The following is a 16,098-nucleotide window of genomic DNA, read 5'->3' as shown; positions in this document are numbered from 1 at the left end:
CCCTGCTGATCTCCAGGATGTTGTTTGGCACGTATCCCGAAGCGCCCGACACATTACGCACCTTCCACCACTGCTTCCTGTCGTCCAGCACCTGACGGCCAATCAGATCGACACGTCACGTGACACATCATCACCCACATCATCCTCCTCCTCTCGTCACGTACCTCCACCACCTCGTCTTTCATCACAGACAGCTCAGTGTTGTTTCTGGCCACAAAGTCGTATCTGGATTTGGCAAAGTTCCTCTGCGTCCGGCTGTGAGCCTCCAGGTTCCTGAAGATGAAGAGTCAAAAAAAACCTCCACAAATGAGACACGTTTGCCTTGTTTTTCAGTACAAACAGACTCATTCACTTGAGAAGCAAAATGACTTTTCTGAAACAATCAAAATGTGAAAAGATGCAAAAATAGGACAAAAACTTCCCAATTAAAACGGCTGTATTTAATCCCACTGCAAAGTAAGCTTAAAATCATGCATTCTTTGTTAATAGGCTTTCATTCCTTTGGCAAGCGTTTTTTTGCTCTTTTCCACCTTATTGCACAATTTTCTCAGGTTTGGAGCAAATACTTGTTTTGTTCCTATTTTCTAACGCAATGCTCTACCACTGAGCCACAGGAACTTTTTAAACTTTATTCCTCAATTAATTTAGCTTCTCAAGTAAAGTATCTTGGTTTAACAATGTTGGCATATTTTTACTGCAAAACAAGGTAAAAATACTGAGATGGAACATAATATTTTTGCAGTGCGATTCATTTAACCACAAGCTCGCTCTCTCTAAATGATGAATGTTGTTATTGACCGACTGCTGCCGCCGTGGAGGAGCGTCTCAGAGCGTCTCAGAGCTCAAGAACGAGACTGGAAGAGAGTCTTTACTTCGTTTGAAGACGCTTTAATAGAACGAGAGTTCAGGTAAGAGCTGAGAGGAGTTCGAGAAGCAGAATGAACCCAGAACAGACCCAGAAGCGTAGCGCGGTGAGCCGGTTCTCCAGGGCGTGCGGTGCGGTCGCTCGTACCCAGGAGGGCTTTACCTATCTACATGACGGCTGACCGCGTGTTTAAAAGCAGACACGGCCGTGTCTGGCTCCAGCAGATGCAAGCGCTTGTAAGAAGTGTGACTGTAGTCGTACCCGTCTGCACCGGGGAAGTCCTGGACCAGCGGCTGCTGTCGGGAGAGAAAAATGCTTTCACTTCACCATATACTTACAGCGTCACACTGTACGTGTTAAAGTTGGAAGTGCTTCTCACGTCTGCAGGTCTCTGAAGCTCGTTCTGCGCCGTGCCACGCCTCTCTGCCGGCTGAGCCACATCCTGATCACGAGACGCAAGCACCGGCGGCTCCCAGCCGTCCCGGAAACACAGCGTGTGCGGAGGAAACGGGTGATCCTTCGGCCACTCCAACCTACACACAAGACAAACATATCACAATACACATGCTTTTTTGGTCTGTTAAAATATTTAAATACCAGTTCGTTTTGTTTTGCTAAAATGTTTAAATATCGGTTGCCTTTGTTCTATTTAACAAATATCGGTGAGTTTAGCTCTAATAAGACACTTAATTTACTTAAATTGTTCTGTTAAGAGATTTGAATATAACGGATTAAACGGATTGTTTGATTAAAATTTAAATACCAGTTATTTTTGTTCTGTTAAAATGTTTGAATATCGGTTGGCTTTGTTATAATAAGACATTTAAATATTAGTAATTTTTGTTCGGTTGAGAGATTTGAATATAACAGAGTTAAATGTTGTTTGATTTTGTTCGATTAAAATATTTAAATACCAATTAGTTTTGTCTGCTAAAATGTTTTAAAACCAGTTTGTTTTCTTTTGTTAAGAGATATAAATATTGGTTGGCTAGTTCTATTTAGAGATTTAAATATCGGTCATTTTTGTTATAAGATATTTAAATATTAGTCATTTTTGTTCGGTTAAGAGATTTGAATATAACAGATTTAGATTTTGTTTGATTAAAAGATTTAAATATGTGAGTTTTGTTCTGTTAAAATATTTAAATACCAGTTAGTTTTGTCTGCTAAAATGTTTTAATATCAGTTTGTTTTGTTAAGAGATTTAAATATCGGTCAGTTTTGTTATAATAAGACATTTAAATATTAGTAATTTTTGTTCTGTTAAGAGATTTGAATATAATAGATTTAAATGTTGTTTAATTTTGTTCTATTAAAAGATTTAAATATCGGTGAGTTTTGTTTTTGTTCTGTTAAGAGATTAAAACATAAGTTGGTTTTGTTCTGTTAAAATGTTTAAATATTGAACACTTTTGTTCAGTTAACAGATGTAAATATTTGTCAGTTTTGTTTTGTTAACATTTAAATGTTATTTGATTTTGTTTTATTTAGAGATTTAAATATCAGTCAGTTTTGAACTAATAAGACATTTAAATTTTGGTTGGTAAGTTTTGTTCTTTTACGAGATTAAAATATCGGTCATATTTGTTCTATAAAGACAAAACTGTCTATAAAAGGCATACAGTCTATAAAACTGACTGATATTTAAATGTTTTAAGCAAACAAAACCAACTTATTTAAATATCAGTCGGTTTTGTTCTGTTAACAGATTTAAATGTAATTCAGCTTTGTTTTAATAAGACATGTAAATGTTGGTTGGTTTTGTTCTGTTAAGAAATTATACGTTTTTATTCAGTTAGGAGAATTAAATATAGGCAATTTTTGTTTTGTTAAAATACTTAAATATCGGTTGTTTTGTTCAAGTTAAATATTAGCAGTTTTTGTTTGGTTAAGAGATTTAAATATCGGTCGTGCATGTGCTGTAAAAATTTAAACATCAGTCGGTTTGGTTCAATTAAGAGATTTAAATGTTGTTTGATTTTATTACATTTAAAAGATCTAAAAATCTGTCAGTTTTTTTATCTTTAGAGATTACTAGTTGGTTATGTTCTAATAAAATATTGAAATATCACTTTTGTTCTGCTAAAATGTTTTAATATCGGATGTTTAGACTTAAATATCGGTTGGTTTTGTTGCTTTGTTAAATTTTAAGATTCATCAGTTTTTTACTAATAAGACATTTAAATCTAGGTTGGTTTTGTTCTTTTAAAAGAGATTAAAATATTGGTTGTCTTTGTGCAGTTAGGATAATTAAATATCGGTTGGTTTTCTTTTGTTAAGGGATTTAAATGATGTTTGATTTTGTGCAATGAAAATGTTTAAATATCGGTCAGTTTTGTTCTATTGAGAGACCTTCCAGTACCTGCATTTGGTCCATCCGTCTCCCAGCGTGACCCACAGGTGTCTCTCTTCCACCGAACCTGCCACGTGCAGGAAGTCAATGGCTTCTCTGGTGAGGAGAGGAACGATCACGCTTTTAGCTAGATCCACCCCTCCAGACGTCTGGATTACCTGAGACACACACACACACACACAAATGTCAGTCTGACAGAACAACCGTTACACACACACACACACGATCAGAAGACACACCAGTCTGAGAGGATTGAACAGGAAGTGGACCAGATCCACAGCGCTGGGGTTCTGAATGTGGTTCTTCAACTTCCCCTGGAACGACAAACAATAATCACATCACAGATAATCCAAATGAGATTTTCCTGTTTTTGGGAGAGGGACCTGGATGCCGTCACTCACCAGCAGGTTGAAGGCGTGTTTGAACTTCTGGAAACAGTCGATAAACTCATCCTGAGACGGAGGTTTAGCTCTAAGCGTCAAAACCCCCTCTGATTGAAGACACACAGCAAACACACTCATGACACACTGACGATGAGGATGACGTGGATGTGCGATGTGAGGAGACACTCACCTCCGGGTCCTATCTTTTTGCTCTTCTTGGTTTTCTTGCGTTTGGAGAGCTCAGTAAAGGCCTCGGCGGCTTTCTGCAGTTTGGTGACGAAGTGTTCGATGTCGCCCAGAATGTGATTGAGGATTTGCTGTAACACACATCAGTATTTTACCATCTACATGTGACTCTCACACAACCTATTTATCGACTGCAAAATATTACTATATATATAATTTTTTTTTGTTTTGTTTTTTTTTGTTTCGGTAATTCAGACTATTTTTTTATGAAATCATGCACATGACTGCTAAAAAACATTTTTGGTTTTGCATACTGTACAATTCCCTACATTAGGGGTGTGCAAAATAAAAAATCAAATTAAATCTTTTAGTGTTTTAGGCCTTTTGTGAACAGCTGAGTCGTGAAGACGTTCATTTTATTCATATTCTATGTGGTGGTCAGTCCACAGCAGTGACTGAAATTAACTTTTTATTTAAAGGACAATGTTTTTGTCCTTAAAAATGGTTTCCAGGAGGCATTTTTACCTATATAGTGCCTTTTTTTTTCTCAATACTTACGGATGCATGCAAAACCTTTTATATCCAATCCTAACATCCAAAATAAGTTCAATTAGAACTTCTCAATCAAATTAAATACTTTTCAACGAAATACCTTAACAGTGCAGAGGTGACACAGAAGTGGCATTAACATATCAATGCATTTACAATTGCATAATTAATGCAATGAGATTATTTTTAAAACGACATTTAAATAAGAAATTATTTATAATTGTAACTTTTTTAACTAAACAGTACTTTATCAATCCTAAACCCCCCGAAGGTGGCGGCGAGTCTTGCTGAGTCAGCTGAGTGAGTCATTTATTCAAACGATTCATTCAAACGGCAAAAGTAATGGAGTCACTGAATCATTCATTCAACTGCTTTGTTCAAAATGAGTGAGCGACAAAAATTTTGTTTTAGTTAACTATAATAACCCAGTCATGACGTAAAGTAAAATAATATTTCTATATACAATTATAAATAGACTATATTTCTATAGTGCTTTATATAATACCTACCGTATTTTCCGGACTATAAGTCGCACTTTTTTTCATAGTTTGGCTGGTCCTGCGACTTATAGTCAGGTGCGACTTATTTATCAAAATTAATTTGACGCGAACCGAGAGAAATGGACTAAGAGACATGAACCGAGAAAACATTACCATCTACAGCCGCGAGAGGGCGCTCTGTGTCTTCAGTGTAGACTACAGGAGAACTGAGCAGCATAGAGCGCCCTCTGGCGGCTGGAGACGGTAATGTTTTCTCTTGTTTCTAAATAAATGCGACTTATATATATATTTTTTCCTCATCATGACGTATTTTTGGACTGATGCGACTTATACTCAGGTGCGACTTATAGTCCGGAAAATACGGCAAGTATTGCCTAAGTCGAAACATCATCTAAAAAAAAAAACCCGTAAAAAATGATTTTCTATAACCTTTAAATTTATTTTATAAATCAAATGTAATATTTTTTTAGGAACGGGAGCAGTGTGTAAACACTCACCACGTCTCTGTCCACTTGCTCTGCGCTCATCTCAGGAGAGCTGTCCAGCTCTGTGTAATGTCTCTGTGGGTCATCTGAGGACACACACACACACACACACACACATAATAAGACTCTGGAACAGGAAGTCGAGTGTTAGGGACAGGCATGCTTCCACTCACGCTCCTGATTGGTCCACGCAGACCAACTGGCCACCCGGCTCTTGGCGTGAACTTGATTGACAGCTCCTGGAGGCTCGGGGGCGGGGCCTCCTGGGGGCGGAGGGATGGTCCCGTCACTCTTCAGGATCATTCTGATGCACACAGGGAAACGGATGCTGCGTAACCGTGGCAACAGGCATCTTTAAAAGAGACGAGCGCTGGACTTACTTCAGCACCTCCGGACGCTTCTTGAGCTTCCCGCTCTTGCTGTCGCTGACGGCGCTCTCGATGTCCACGTGGATCAAACTGGCCTGAGGAAGTCAAAGCACACGGTCAGCACTATGTGCGAGAATGTGACGGACGCTGCGGTGATGTCCCACCTTGATGTCGTCGCACTGGAACAGGTGCAGGTCTGGTTTGCCCTGACCGGACTCCTTACACACAAGCGCCAGGATGGAGTCGTAGCTGCAGGCGTTCATCACGGCCTGACAGTGCTGGATGGAGGCCAGAGGAAAGTTCTCCAGCTCGTTCTGAAACACACGCACCATCAGGCCACACACGCATCACGGGGTCCGGCGGCGGATCGGTGGGTTCGTACCTTGCTGTCGTTGTCGATGAGGCTGACGGCTTTCCCGTCCACCTGCAGGATCATGTCCTGCGTCCACACCTTCCCTTTAGCGTCCAGCAGACGCAGCTTCCTAATGCCGTCCTCGATGGTCAGCATCGCCTCCTTGCGGTCCATCACAAACGTGGTCAGATGCTGCAGGAGACCAAAGTCAAGCCACGTTTATTTCAATATTTCTGCGTTCTGAATATTGATACATATTTCACAGAAGAAATAGTTGGCTGGAGATTTCTCAGTCTATTCTTCTGGACGTGTCTCACCTCCACATGGTACTGTGACGTGTCCGTCAGGCTGTTGATGCTGTTCCTGATGTAGTTCTTCCTTTGCTCTGAGGAAAGAGCAGATCTGGTTATATAATCGCCGTCAGCGGCACACAAGCGCGTCCAGACGGGATCTGCAGATTTATTTGCTTCTTCTGGGATTCTGGAGCTCAACACAGCCTCAGTTGGGAACAGATTCAGTGTGGAAACCAATTTTTGCTGTTTAATATGTTTTTGGAACCTGACTTTGATGAATGAAAAGTTTAAAAGAAGAGCATTTATTCGAAATAGAAGCCTTTTGTAACTATATAAGTCTTTACTGTCACTTATTATCATCTTTTTAACATCTTTGCTGAATAAACGTAATAATTTCTTTAAAAATCCAATAAATTACTGACCCCAAATGTTTAAATGGTAGTGTATATTGTAAATTAAGTAAATGACATAAATGAAAGTAAATAAATAAATAAAAAATAATAATAAAACAAGCAGAACAATTGTTTGCAACGATCATGTCTGGAGTAATGATGCTGAAAATATTTAGCTTTGCATCACAGAAATAAATTATATTTTAAAGTATAATAAAATATATATTTTTTTATTTTAAAATGGTAATATTTTTTTTACAATACTACAGTTTTTTCTGTATTTCTGATTAAATAAATGTAGCCTTCATGAGCAGAAGAGACATCTCTAAAAAACATTTTAAAAAATCTTACTGATCCCAGACTATTGACCGACAGTGTAGGTTTCTTCGTTGTGACCTGTGACCTTTAACCTCTGCTTAACCCCACACACACACACACACACACACACGTTCAGACAGCAGCAGTGACTCAAATCTGACAGCATGACGTGAAACCATTTTCATGACACAGTGTTTCATAGTGTTCAGGGGTGCTGCCGTTCCCTAAACAGACAGCAAGGGGACACACGTACCGTACAGAGCTTTTCCACCCGACTTTTTGGCAGAAACATCTGGAGACAATGAGCCGTGACCGCTGAGAGAGAGAGGTAGAGAGAGAGACACAGAGAGAGAGAGAGACAGAGAGAGAGACACAGAGAGAGAGAGAGAGAGAGAGAGAGAGAGAGAGAGACACAGAGAGAGAGAGAGAGAGAGAGAGAGAGAAAAAATATTTCATCTAAAGCACTATATATAAATATAACATAACCATGACTGTATATAATCTTTTGGGGTTAATTTCTCATCCCAAATTGCTGTTGAATTAGTTAATTGGCACATTAATTACAAACTGAGATGGCTATGTTGAAGTGATGGATGTCTTACTTCATCTGTGAGGACTGCGCTGTGACTCCGTTTCCGTTCATGTCTGGACCGTGCATCGCGTTCACAGATCCTACAATAAAAGCAGATTACAAAAAGAAATTATAACTACAATAAATACACTTTTGTGTATCTGTGATCCAATGTAGATTTTGATCAAATGATGAGGTGGAAATACATTGCTAGTAACATTTCAGAAGAGTTTTATGGGAAAGATACATAATAACAACTTCTGTAGGGCGTGAGGGAAGAGTAATGTAACCAGTAGTGTAACGACTGTAACAGTTGCAGAAAGTAACAATGTTACGTTTGAAAGAATTCTCCTGGAAGTTTAAAAGTAATGTATCACTCCACCAGTGATCTGATCTGAACTCGTGTTTCTGTTAACGGCTCGTTCGGTGTGAAGAATGATCTGACGGTCGGATACCGTACATCTATAATTAGCCCGGCGTGGGTCGTTAGCAGGTTAATCTGCCCGATTAAGTAACGAGTCCGACTGACACAGAGTTTAACTCTAAGAGACCGTCGGCCATCATTGAGCCGAATGTAAACAGAGAGTTTATTCTGACAGACGAACACCTGAAACTGATCCTTAACCAGCAGCACATGTGCTGATACCCACACACACACACACACACACACACACACACACACAAACACACTCTTTGTTAAAAAAAATCGTAATTGTTGAAACTATCACACATCAAAAGCAGTGTGACATCAGATGAATCATCTGTTCATGAATGACTCAGTTTGATTCACATTCACACTGTAACATCACAACATCAAACATGAATCGCTTCTGTTTGACTGAGGATCAAACGCAGCAGATGTAGCATTCAAACATGTTTCTCCTCATGCATCAACCTTACGTCTGAAACAGACACATCAATCTCAGCGACTCTTCCAAAACAAACACACGTTGATCACCTGTGAAGATGAATCACAGCAAACAGAAGGAACACGGTCTTCAGTCGTACCTGCTCAGCCTCGGCGTACAGACAGCGTGACGCATGAGAGCCGCGACAATGTGCCACTTCTTCTCGCCGCAGAACCTTTAAGAGGATTTGTGAGGAGCTTTACAAACTCACACAGGTCTGTGATTATCCACTCCGGCGCAGAGGACGCTGGGACGCCACGCAGATTCTGGATAACTTCCTCAGTTCTGTTCTGTTGAAGATCTTTACATGAGTCTGTCAGTCTAATGGAGTCTGATGAACCATTCGATGTGAATCTCGACTGATCCGTTTCCTTCTGCTGCTTCATAAAATACATCAACCTCCGTCCGTTCAGGTCCAATTGTAATAATGTTCTAAATCAGTCTGTTTTAGATCACAAACGGGCTGTTTTACCTTCATACAATGGGTTTTATATATCTTTTTATATATATATATATATATATATATATATATATATATCTTAACAACAAAAGGTTTATTTATATAATTTATTTATATTTATATTTATTTATTTATATTTTATTTTTATATTATTTATCTTATTTACATATTTTAAATATGATTTTTAAATGTATTAAAAATATAATTTTATTAAAATGTATGAATTTTTTATTTAATTGTAATTTAATTTCGATTTATTATTTATTTTATTTTTATGTTTTAATTATATAAATGTTTTTAATATTATATAATTTTTTTTACTTATTTATATGAATGAATTTTTTATATTATTAATTCCATCTTATTTATATATTTTAAATATGATTTTTTTTTACTTATATAAATGATTTTTTAATATTATTAATTCCATCTTATTTATATATTTTAAATATGATTTTTTAAAATAAAAATTAATTTAATTTTTAATTTATTTTTTTTAATCCGATTTTATTTAGTTTTTATTTATGATTTAATTTATAAGATTATATATAACTTTTATTTATATTATATGATTTTTAAATATATTTTTATTATTATTAATATTATTATTATAGCCATAATGAAGCACAATATGTCCACTGTGGTTGTGTTTTTTTGTGTCATCTGTGAATCCATACGGGGCACATTATTCCTCTTTAATCTCATTATCACTTTTGTTTGCATCTGAAGGCCTGTATTTACCCAGAATCCTCGGCGCTCGCTGACCTCACAGACCCGTCCTGATCCTATTAAACACAGCTATATTAAGATCTTTATGAGCACTGTAAATTCAGCACGGGCGGCATATAAAAAAATAAGCAAATTAACCCTCTCCTTCAGCAATATGAGGTCAAAGGTTACCAAAAACCCATTAAAACATATGTATGTGGGTCAAATTGAGACATAATCACGAGAGAATCGCTCAAACCTGTCCAGAACACGTTACTCTACATTAAAAAAACAGGAAAGAAACATCATATTCAGTGTTTCATGAGAATGATTCAAATGACTCACTCGTAGAAACAGTGAACGGTTTCATTTTAGTGCTTCTGAACGAATCAACTGAATCATTCAGTGACTCTCATAAAGCGTTTTTGAAGGAATCGGTTGAATCAATGAATAAACGACTCCATCATAAGGACAGTAAATTGTTTTGCTTCAGTGTTTTTGCATGAATAAATTGAATGAGTTCTTCAATGACTCACTTGTAAGGCATTTTTGAAGGAATCGATTGCATGAATGAATCAAATGACTCATAAAGACAGTCATTTGTTTAGTCCATGGACAAATCAATGATGACTTCAGATTTCTGAGTAAACAGTGTGCTTGAGTGAATCGGGTAAATTGATGAACCAAAGACTCACTCATAATAAAGCAATCGATTAAAAGAATGATTCAATGACTCACTCATAAAGCATTTTTGAAGGAATCGAATGCATGAACGATTCAAATGACTCACTCACTTGATTCATTTCTCAATGCATCAGTGTATTTGAACAAATCAGATGAATGAATGATTCAAATGACTTGATTTGTTCCTGAACGAAACAGCATTTGTTGAGTTAATGAATCAATGACTCGTTCGAAGACAGTAACGAGATTCAACATCGGCACAAACTAACTCTTGAAGAAGGTACAATGAACTCTTCTGTCCAACGATGAAGGAAAAGACTTTAATGAAGATGCTCTGATATAACAATCCACACCAGCTAAAGCAGAGAATCACTGCTGGGGGGGGGTTTCCTCCGTAACAGAGAGGATTCTGGGTAGAGACAGGAGTGGCAGAAAGTTTTCCTGGAAATGCAGTGATGTTTCTGTGGTGTTTCGTGACCGGTTTCACGCCCTCCAGAGCAAACAGAGCTGGCTCACGTGCTCCTGTCCTCTTAAGACTGTTTTAATGAAGAGATCAAGCAGAGGCCGAAGGAGACACACACCTGTTTCTACAGCAGAGAACGAGCAGAGAACGAGCAGAGAACGAGCAGCGTGCTGTCTGTTAGTTAAACACAGATGATTAGAACATTCTGGAGCTCCACGACCCGCAGGAAGAGACAAAGCCAAATATGATGAGATTACTAGAGCGGTCAGCAAGTGATTACACACACACATATATATGACCCTCACAGTGTGTGTGTGTGTGAGAGAGAGAGAGAGAGAGAGAGAGAGAGAGAGAGAGAGAGAGAGTGTGTGTGTGTGTGTATGTGTGTGAGAGAGAGAGTGTGTATGTGTGTGTGTGTGTGTGAGAGAGAGAGAGAGAGAGAGTGAGTGTGTGTGTGTGTGAGAGAGAGAGAGTGAGTGTGTGTGTGTGTGTGTGAGAGAGAGAGAGAGAGAGTGTGTGTGTGTGTGTATGTGTGTGAGAGAGAGAGAGAGAGAGAGAGAGTGAGTGTGTGTGTGTGACAGTGAGAGAGAGAGAGTGTGTGTGTGTGTGTGTGTGAGAGAGAGAGAGAGAGAGAGAGAGTGCGTGTGTGTGTGTGTGTGTGAGAGAGAGAGAAAGAGAGTGTGTATGTGTGTGTGTGTGTGTGTGTGTGTGTGTGTGAGAGAGAGAAAGAGAGTGTGTGTGTTTGATATGATTCAGTGTGTGTGTGTGTGTGTGTGTGTGTGTCTGATATGGTTCAGTGTGTGTGTGTGTGTGTCTGATATGGTTCAGTGTGTGTGTGTGTGTGTGTGTGTGTGTCTGATATGGTTCAGTGTGTGTGTGTGTGTGTGTGTGTGTGTGTGTGTGTGTGTGTGTGTGTGTGTGTGTGTCTGATATGGTTCAGTGTGTGTGTGTGTGTGTGTGTGTGTGTGTGTGTTTGTGAGGCTCTGGTCGTCTCTCTCCTGCAGGAAGTATAAGAGAGAAGCAGAAGTCATTGTGCTGAGGTCTCCACAGAAGAGACTGCTATGAATAGAGAGAGCACAATAAAGGACACAGTGAGGACTCTGTAGATAAGGCTGGAGGAAACACACTCGGTGGAGGCATGTTTGTGTGATCAGAAACACATCACAACCTCCTGGAGCTAATCACAGTTAACCCTTCACATCCAATCTTTCCATGAACCAAAAGAAAAATAGAAAGTTATTTAGACTCAGAAAAATGGTTCTGGAATGAATCACTGTCAGGTTGTTGGAACTAAAACGGCTGGTAAAACCCCCTTATGAAGAAAAGGTGTAAAGGAATTGAGTTAGACATTGTTAGGAGAATTTGAATTGACAAAGACTCTCCAGAGACCTGCACAATTCTCCATAAGAACCGCCGAGATCCTCCAGAGACTGAGATGAGTTCAGAGAATCCTGAACAATGTGAGTGACGCCGAGTCCACGGTCTCCGTTACAGACTCTCAGAACAGCACAATCAGTTCACCACGGGCTGCTCAAGAACCATACGGTTACTGAACACGGCTCACGTCATCACAGCAAACACACACAGAAGCGGAGAACATCCAGAGATACTCCCCCAGGATCTCACAGGATCCCAGACGCAGATGCTGCTTTAACCTCGTGTCCTCACAGAATATAATATACGGCCCGATTATCCTCTCGAGACACCTTTTCATGATTCCCAGAACTACCGTGTGTGTGTGTGTGTGTGTGTGTGTGTGACCCTGGAGCACTAAACCAGTCATACGGGTCAGTTTTTGGAAATAAGCGTTCCATTGGCATATGGACAATATTTGAGAATCTGGAATCTGAGGGAGCAAAAACATCTCTAGAATCATCTTTAAAGTTGTCCAAATTAAGTTTTTAGCAATGCATATTAAAAAATTAGGTTTTGATACAAAATATCCTCATGGAACATGATCTTTACTTAATATCCTAATGATTTTTGGCATTGAAGAAAAAATTATAATTTTGAAAAAACATTTATTTTTGGCTATTGCTACAAATCTTCTGCTCATCAAAGCTGTATTTATTTGATTAAAAATATAGAAAAAAACAGTAATGTTATTAGAATATAAAATAATGGCTTCTATTTGAATATGCTTTAGAATATAATTTATTTCTGTGATGCAAAGCTGAATTTACGTCATCATGACTCCAGTATAAAGTGTCACATGATCTTTCAGAAATCATGATAATATGCTGATTTTTTTTGTTAAACAAGTTAAAAGTTCAAAATATATAACAAAAATTCAACAAAATATATACATATTTGCGATCACTTCTTAACAATTTTACACATCCTTGCTGAACAAAATATTTAATTTCTTTCAACAAAAGAAAGAAAGAATAAAAATGCGTCACTGAAGACTGGAGGAATGATGCTGAAAATAGAAAACCATTATTTTACATCATAATTCTATTTAGATCAAAAACACACAGCTTTGATGAGCAGAAGAAACTCCTGTAAAAAAAAAGACATTACAAATCATTATTTAAAGCTCCTCCCCAAAAGCTCATGATCCAGTGAAACCTGCAGTGAACTCTTAAAATACTCCAGGACTGTAAGACGTCTCTGTAGCTGAAGATAACTCCACGGCTCAATCAAATTAATGGAAACATTACAAGGCTCCATATTTAACCGTAGCACTGGGACGTGCAGCGTTCATTAAAATCAATTACTGAACCTCTCTCTCACAGTGTGTCCCTATTAACAGCCCTTAACCCTTTACTTGCCCACCTCGGATTATTAGAGACACTCAGAAACACATTCAAGGTTCAGGACGGGCTAAATCATGGACAGCAGTATATTACATTTTATAATCACGATATAATTCACACAATCAGAACTGATTGATTCTCCTGAATTCTTGTTTAGATGTTCCTTTATAAGCAGTGGGGCTATTTATGAAACAAATAATTATGCATGCTACTAAACACTGATGATGTATTGTTTTCATCACATCCAGTGAGCTTCGGAAAAAAGAAAAGATTTGTGTAATGGCATGCATGTTTAGTGATGCATGTTCATGCAATGCATGGATTCCCAAACTTTTATGTCAGCCAAAGCCCTTATTAAAATTATTTCAATAACTGAACAACTCATTTGCATGTTTACAGTTCTCTGGTGTCAGTTAATGGTCATGCAGGGAAACAAATGAAATATGTTTGGTGTTATATAATCTACATTTATTATGATTTATTTACAATTCACGAACCCAATGCTGTTCCTATATTAAGTCCAGTTTGGGAAACCCTGGAGTGAGGCAATGTTTAATGCATTTTATGACGTTGGGATATTTTATTTCCATTTATATCAATATGGTACGTTTAATGGCAAGTTTAAAACAAGTTAGAAAAAGGTTAATGTAAAATGGAGTGACACGACATAAAACGAGTAACCTGTTTGATCTGATTAGTGGTCTAAAAATGACTGAAGTGATGCATTAATGAAATCTGATCTCAACAGTGATAATAACGCACATATATCAACCATAGACTGTATAAAAACAGATCAACGCATGAATTGAAAATCTGCCACAGGCGCGTGCTGGTACCTGCGCGTGACCGGCTCTGCCATGGCAACCGGGACAGTATTTACCGCGCGCGGCCGAGCATTAAACCAGTGAACGGAACGTGACCGTGATCAACACACCGAATAATAAGCGAGCTTCTGTTGCGTGTTTAAAGAGAAAGTGCATTTACAAACACAACCTGTGCGCGACCTACAACACACACAAGAGTGTGTGTGTGTGTGTGTGTGTGTGTGTAAACACACACTCACCTGTTTCTGTGTTTCTCCCCGCTGTCACCGCATGATAGAAGCCCATACACACACGGCTCGGCAGCTGACGGCGACTGTCGGTGAGTTTCTCGCTTTATGAACGGCTGCTTGTGTGAGTTTGACTCGCGCTCCGCCTCACGGACACGCACGCGCGCGCGACCCGACAGCGCCTCCACGCGCGCAGGTGAAGGTGCCATTCAAATTAACAACAGCTCTATCTATCTATCTATCTATCTATCTATCTATCTATCTATCTATCTATCTATCCATCCCAGATAGCATGGTAGTCTACGTCTGTTAAAGATCTGGGAAACATCTGACAGACGTCTTTAAGACTTCAGTTTTACGTGCATTCTAAATCATAAAGACATTTCCTAAACGTCTATTTGACATCTGATAGGAAACAAACTATAGATGTATTGCACATGAGCAAACACGTCTTGCAGATGTAAATGCGACGTCAAATAGACGTCTCCGAGCTGTGCGCGTGCTGTCTGTGTGTTTACTGTAAGAAGGACAAATAAAGCAGGCCTACAAGTGAAATGGCCAAACACACGCCATTCTGAGCATCAACACCACCAGCTGGGAATATGAAACCGTATGCATTTCAAACACAGTCTGATGATGATGATAGAGCTGATTTATTGTTGGCAGTTCAAACAGAGCAGAACAAAAGCTGTTTGACTCTGGGTGTGACGGTGAGTCCTGCTTTAACATCGATATTTATTAGCAAATAGTGAGCTTTGCTTCACTGTCAATATTTAACAAAAGATCAGTTCACTTCAAAAGAAAAATGGAGCATCTCTGTAACGTCATGTGTGCGTGCGCGCGCGTGTGTTATATGCATGTGTGTGTGTGTTACTAGTTACATGCAATTGTGTTACGTTATTAAATTACAAAATAAATGAGACTGTTACATTTACTGAGAATTAAAAATTAACTATAGTTAGGCTACTTATGACAATTGTAATGATTACAAGCGGTGTTTATCTTTGGATAAAAGCGTCTGCTAAATGAATAAATGTAATGTGTTACAGTACATCTGAATACTTCTTGTATTAATATTTGCTATTTCTTGTTAGGATTATAAATCTGTATACAACCTGAGAACGAGCTCAACATAAAAAGAAGTGCTAAAGTCTGATTTTGTAGTATGCTAGCTGTTCTTTCTAATTAAATTATTATCTTAATTCAAGGATTTGAAAGTCTGACAATAATCAGTGTTGAGTAGCCTACAACTGTTTCAACGTTTCAACATGATTAACAGTTAAAGACACTTGTTAGAAATGTAGAAAAGTAATCAAAAAGTAATATTTACACTGCTTATTACATTTTAAATAGGTTCAGTAGTAATCTATTACATCTCCAGTGTAGCCAGCACTGCTCTTCACTTACATTTCTTGCTTAATCTCGGTGTTATTTTCCAAAAAAGAAACCG

At 38.3% G+C, this 16,098-nt stretch overlaps 1 protein-coding gene across 11 annotated transcripts in view; it reads right to left on the bottom strand.

Annotated features, from left to right (window-relative positions):
* The window catches only part of LOC127979593 (epidermal growth factor receptor kinase substrate 8), a 21,848-nt gene extending 7,021 nt beyond the window's left edge, over positions 1–14,827 (bottom strand). For 2 of the 11 annotated variants that reach the window (XM_052585204.1, XM_052585156.1), the window contains exons 1-17: positions 14,661–14,827; positions 7,647–7,716; positions 7,298–7,359; positions 6,359–6,426; positions 6,072–6,233; positions 5,854–6,003; positions 5,702–5,784; positions 5,495–5,625; positions 5,334–5,407; positions 3,792–3,918; positions 3,620–3,708; positions 3,458–3,532; positions 3,228–3,376; positions 1,245–1,398; positions 1,028–1,161; positions 165–273; positions 1–91 (exon numbers count right to left, since the gene is read on the bottom strand). The exon at positions 1–91 is cut by the window's left edge and continues 50 nt beyond it. In XM_052585204.1, coding sequence (XP_052441164.1) covers positions 1–91; positions 165–273; positions 1,028–1,161; positions 1,245–1,398; positions 3,228–3,376; positions 3,458–3,532; positions 3,620–3,708; positions 3,792–3,918; positions 5,334–5,407; positions 5,495–5,625; positions 5,702–5,784; positions 5,854–6,003; positions 6,072–6,233; positions 6,359–6,426; positions 7,298–7,359; positions 7,647–7,716; positions 14,661–14,706 — 1,774 coding nt within the window. In that variant the 5' untranslated portion in view covers positions 14,707–14,827. Of the gene's footprint in view, positions 92–164; positions 274–1,027; positions 1,162–1,244; positions 1,399–3,227; positions 3,377–3,457; positions 3,533–3,619; positions 3,709–3,791; positions 3,919–5,333; positions 5,408–5,494; positions 5,626–5,701; positions 5,785–5,853; positions 6,004–6,071; positions 6,234–6,358; positions 6,427–7,297; positions 7,360–7,646; positions 7,717–8,573; positions 8,689–14,660 lie in introns of those variants that run through there. The other 9 variants (XM_052585167.1, XM_052585181.1, XM_052585177.1 and 6 more) reach the window with 8 other exon arrangements.
* Between the last annotated feature and the right edge of the window lie 1,271 nt (positions 14,828–16,098).

This window comes from Carassius gibelio, chromosome A4 (assembly GCF_023724105.1).
Source record: "Carassius gibelio isolate Cgi1373 ecotype wild population from Czech Republic chromosome A4, carGib1.2-hapl.c, whole genome shotgun sequence".
In the NCBI taxonomy this organism is placed as follows: domain Eukaryota; kingdom Metazoa; phylum Chordata; class Actinopteri; order Cypriniformes; family Cyprinidae; genus Carassius; species Carassius gibelio.
The sequence above is the reverse complement of the archived record's forward strand: the minus strand, read 5'-3'. Positions and strand labels throughout refer to the sequence as shown.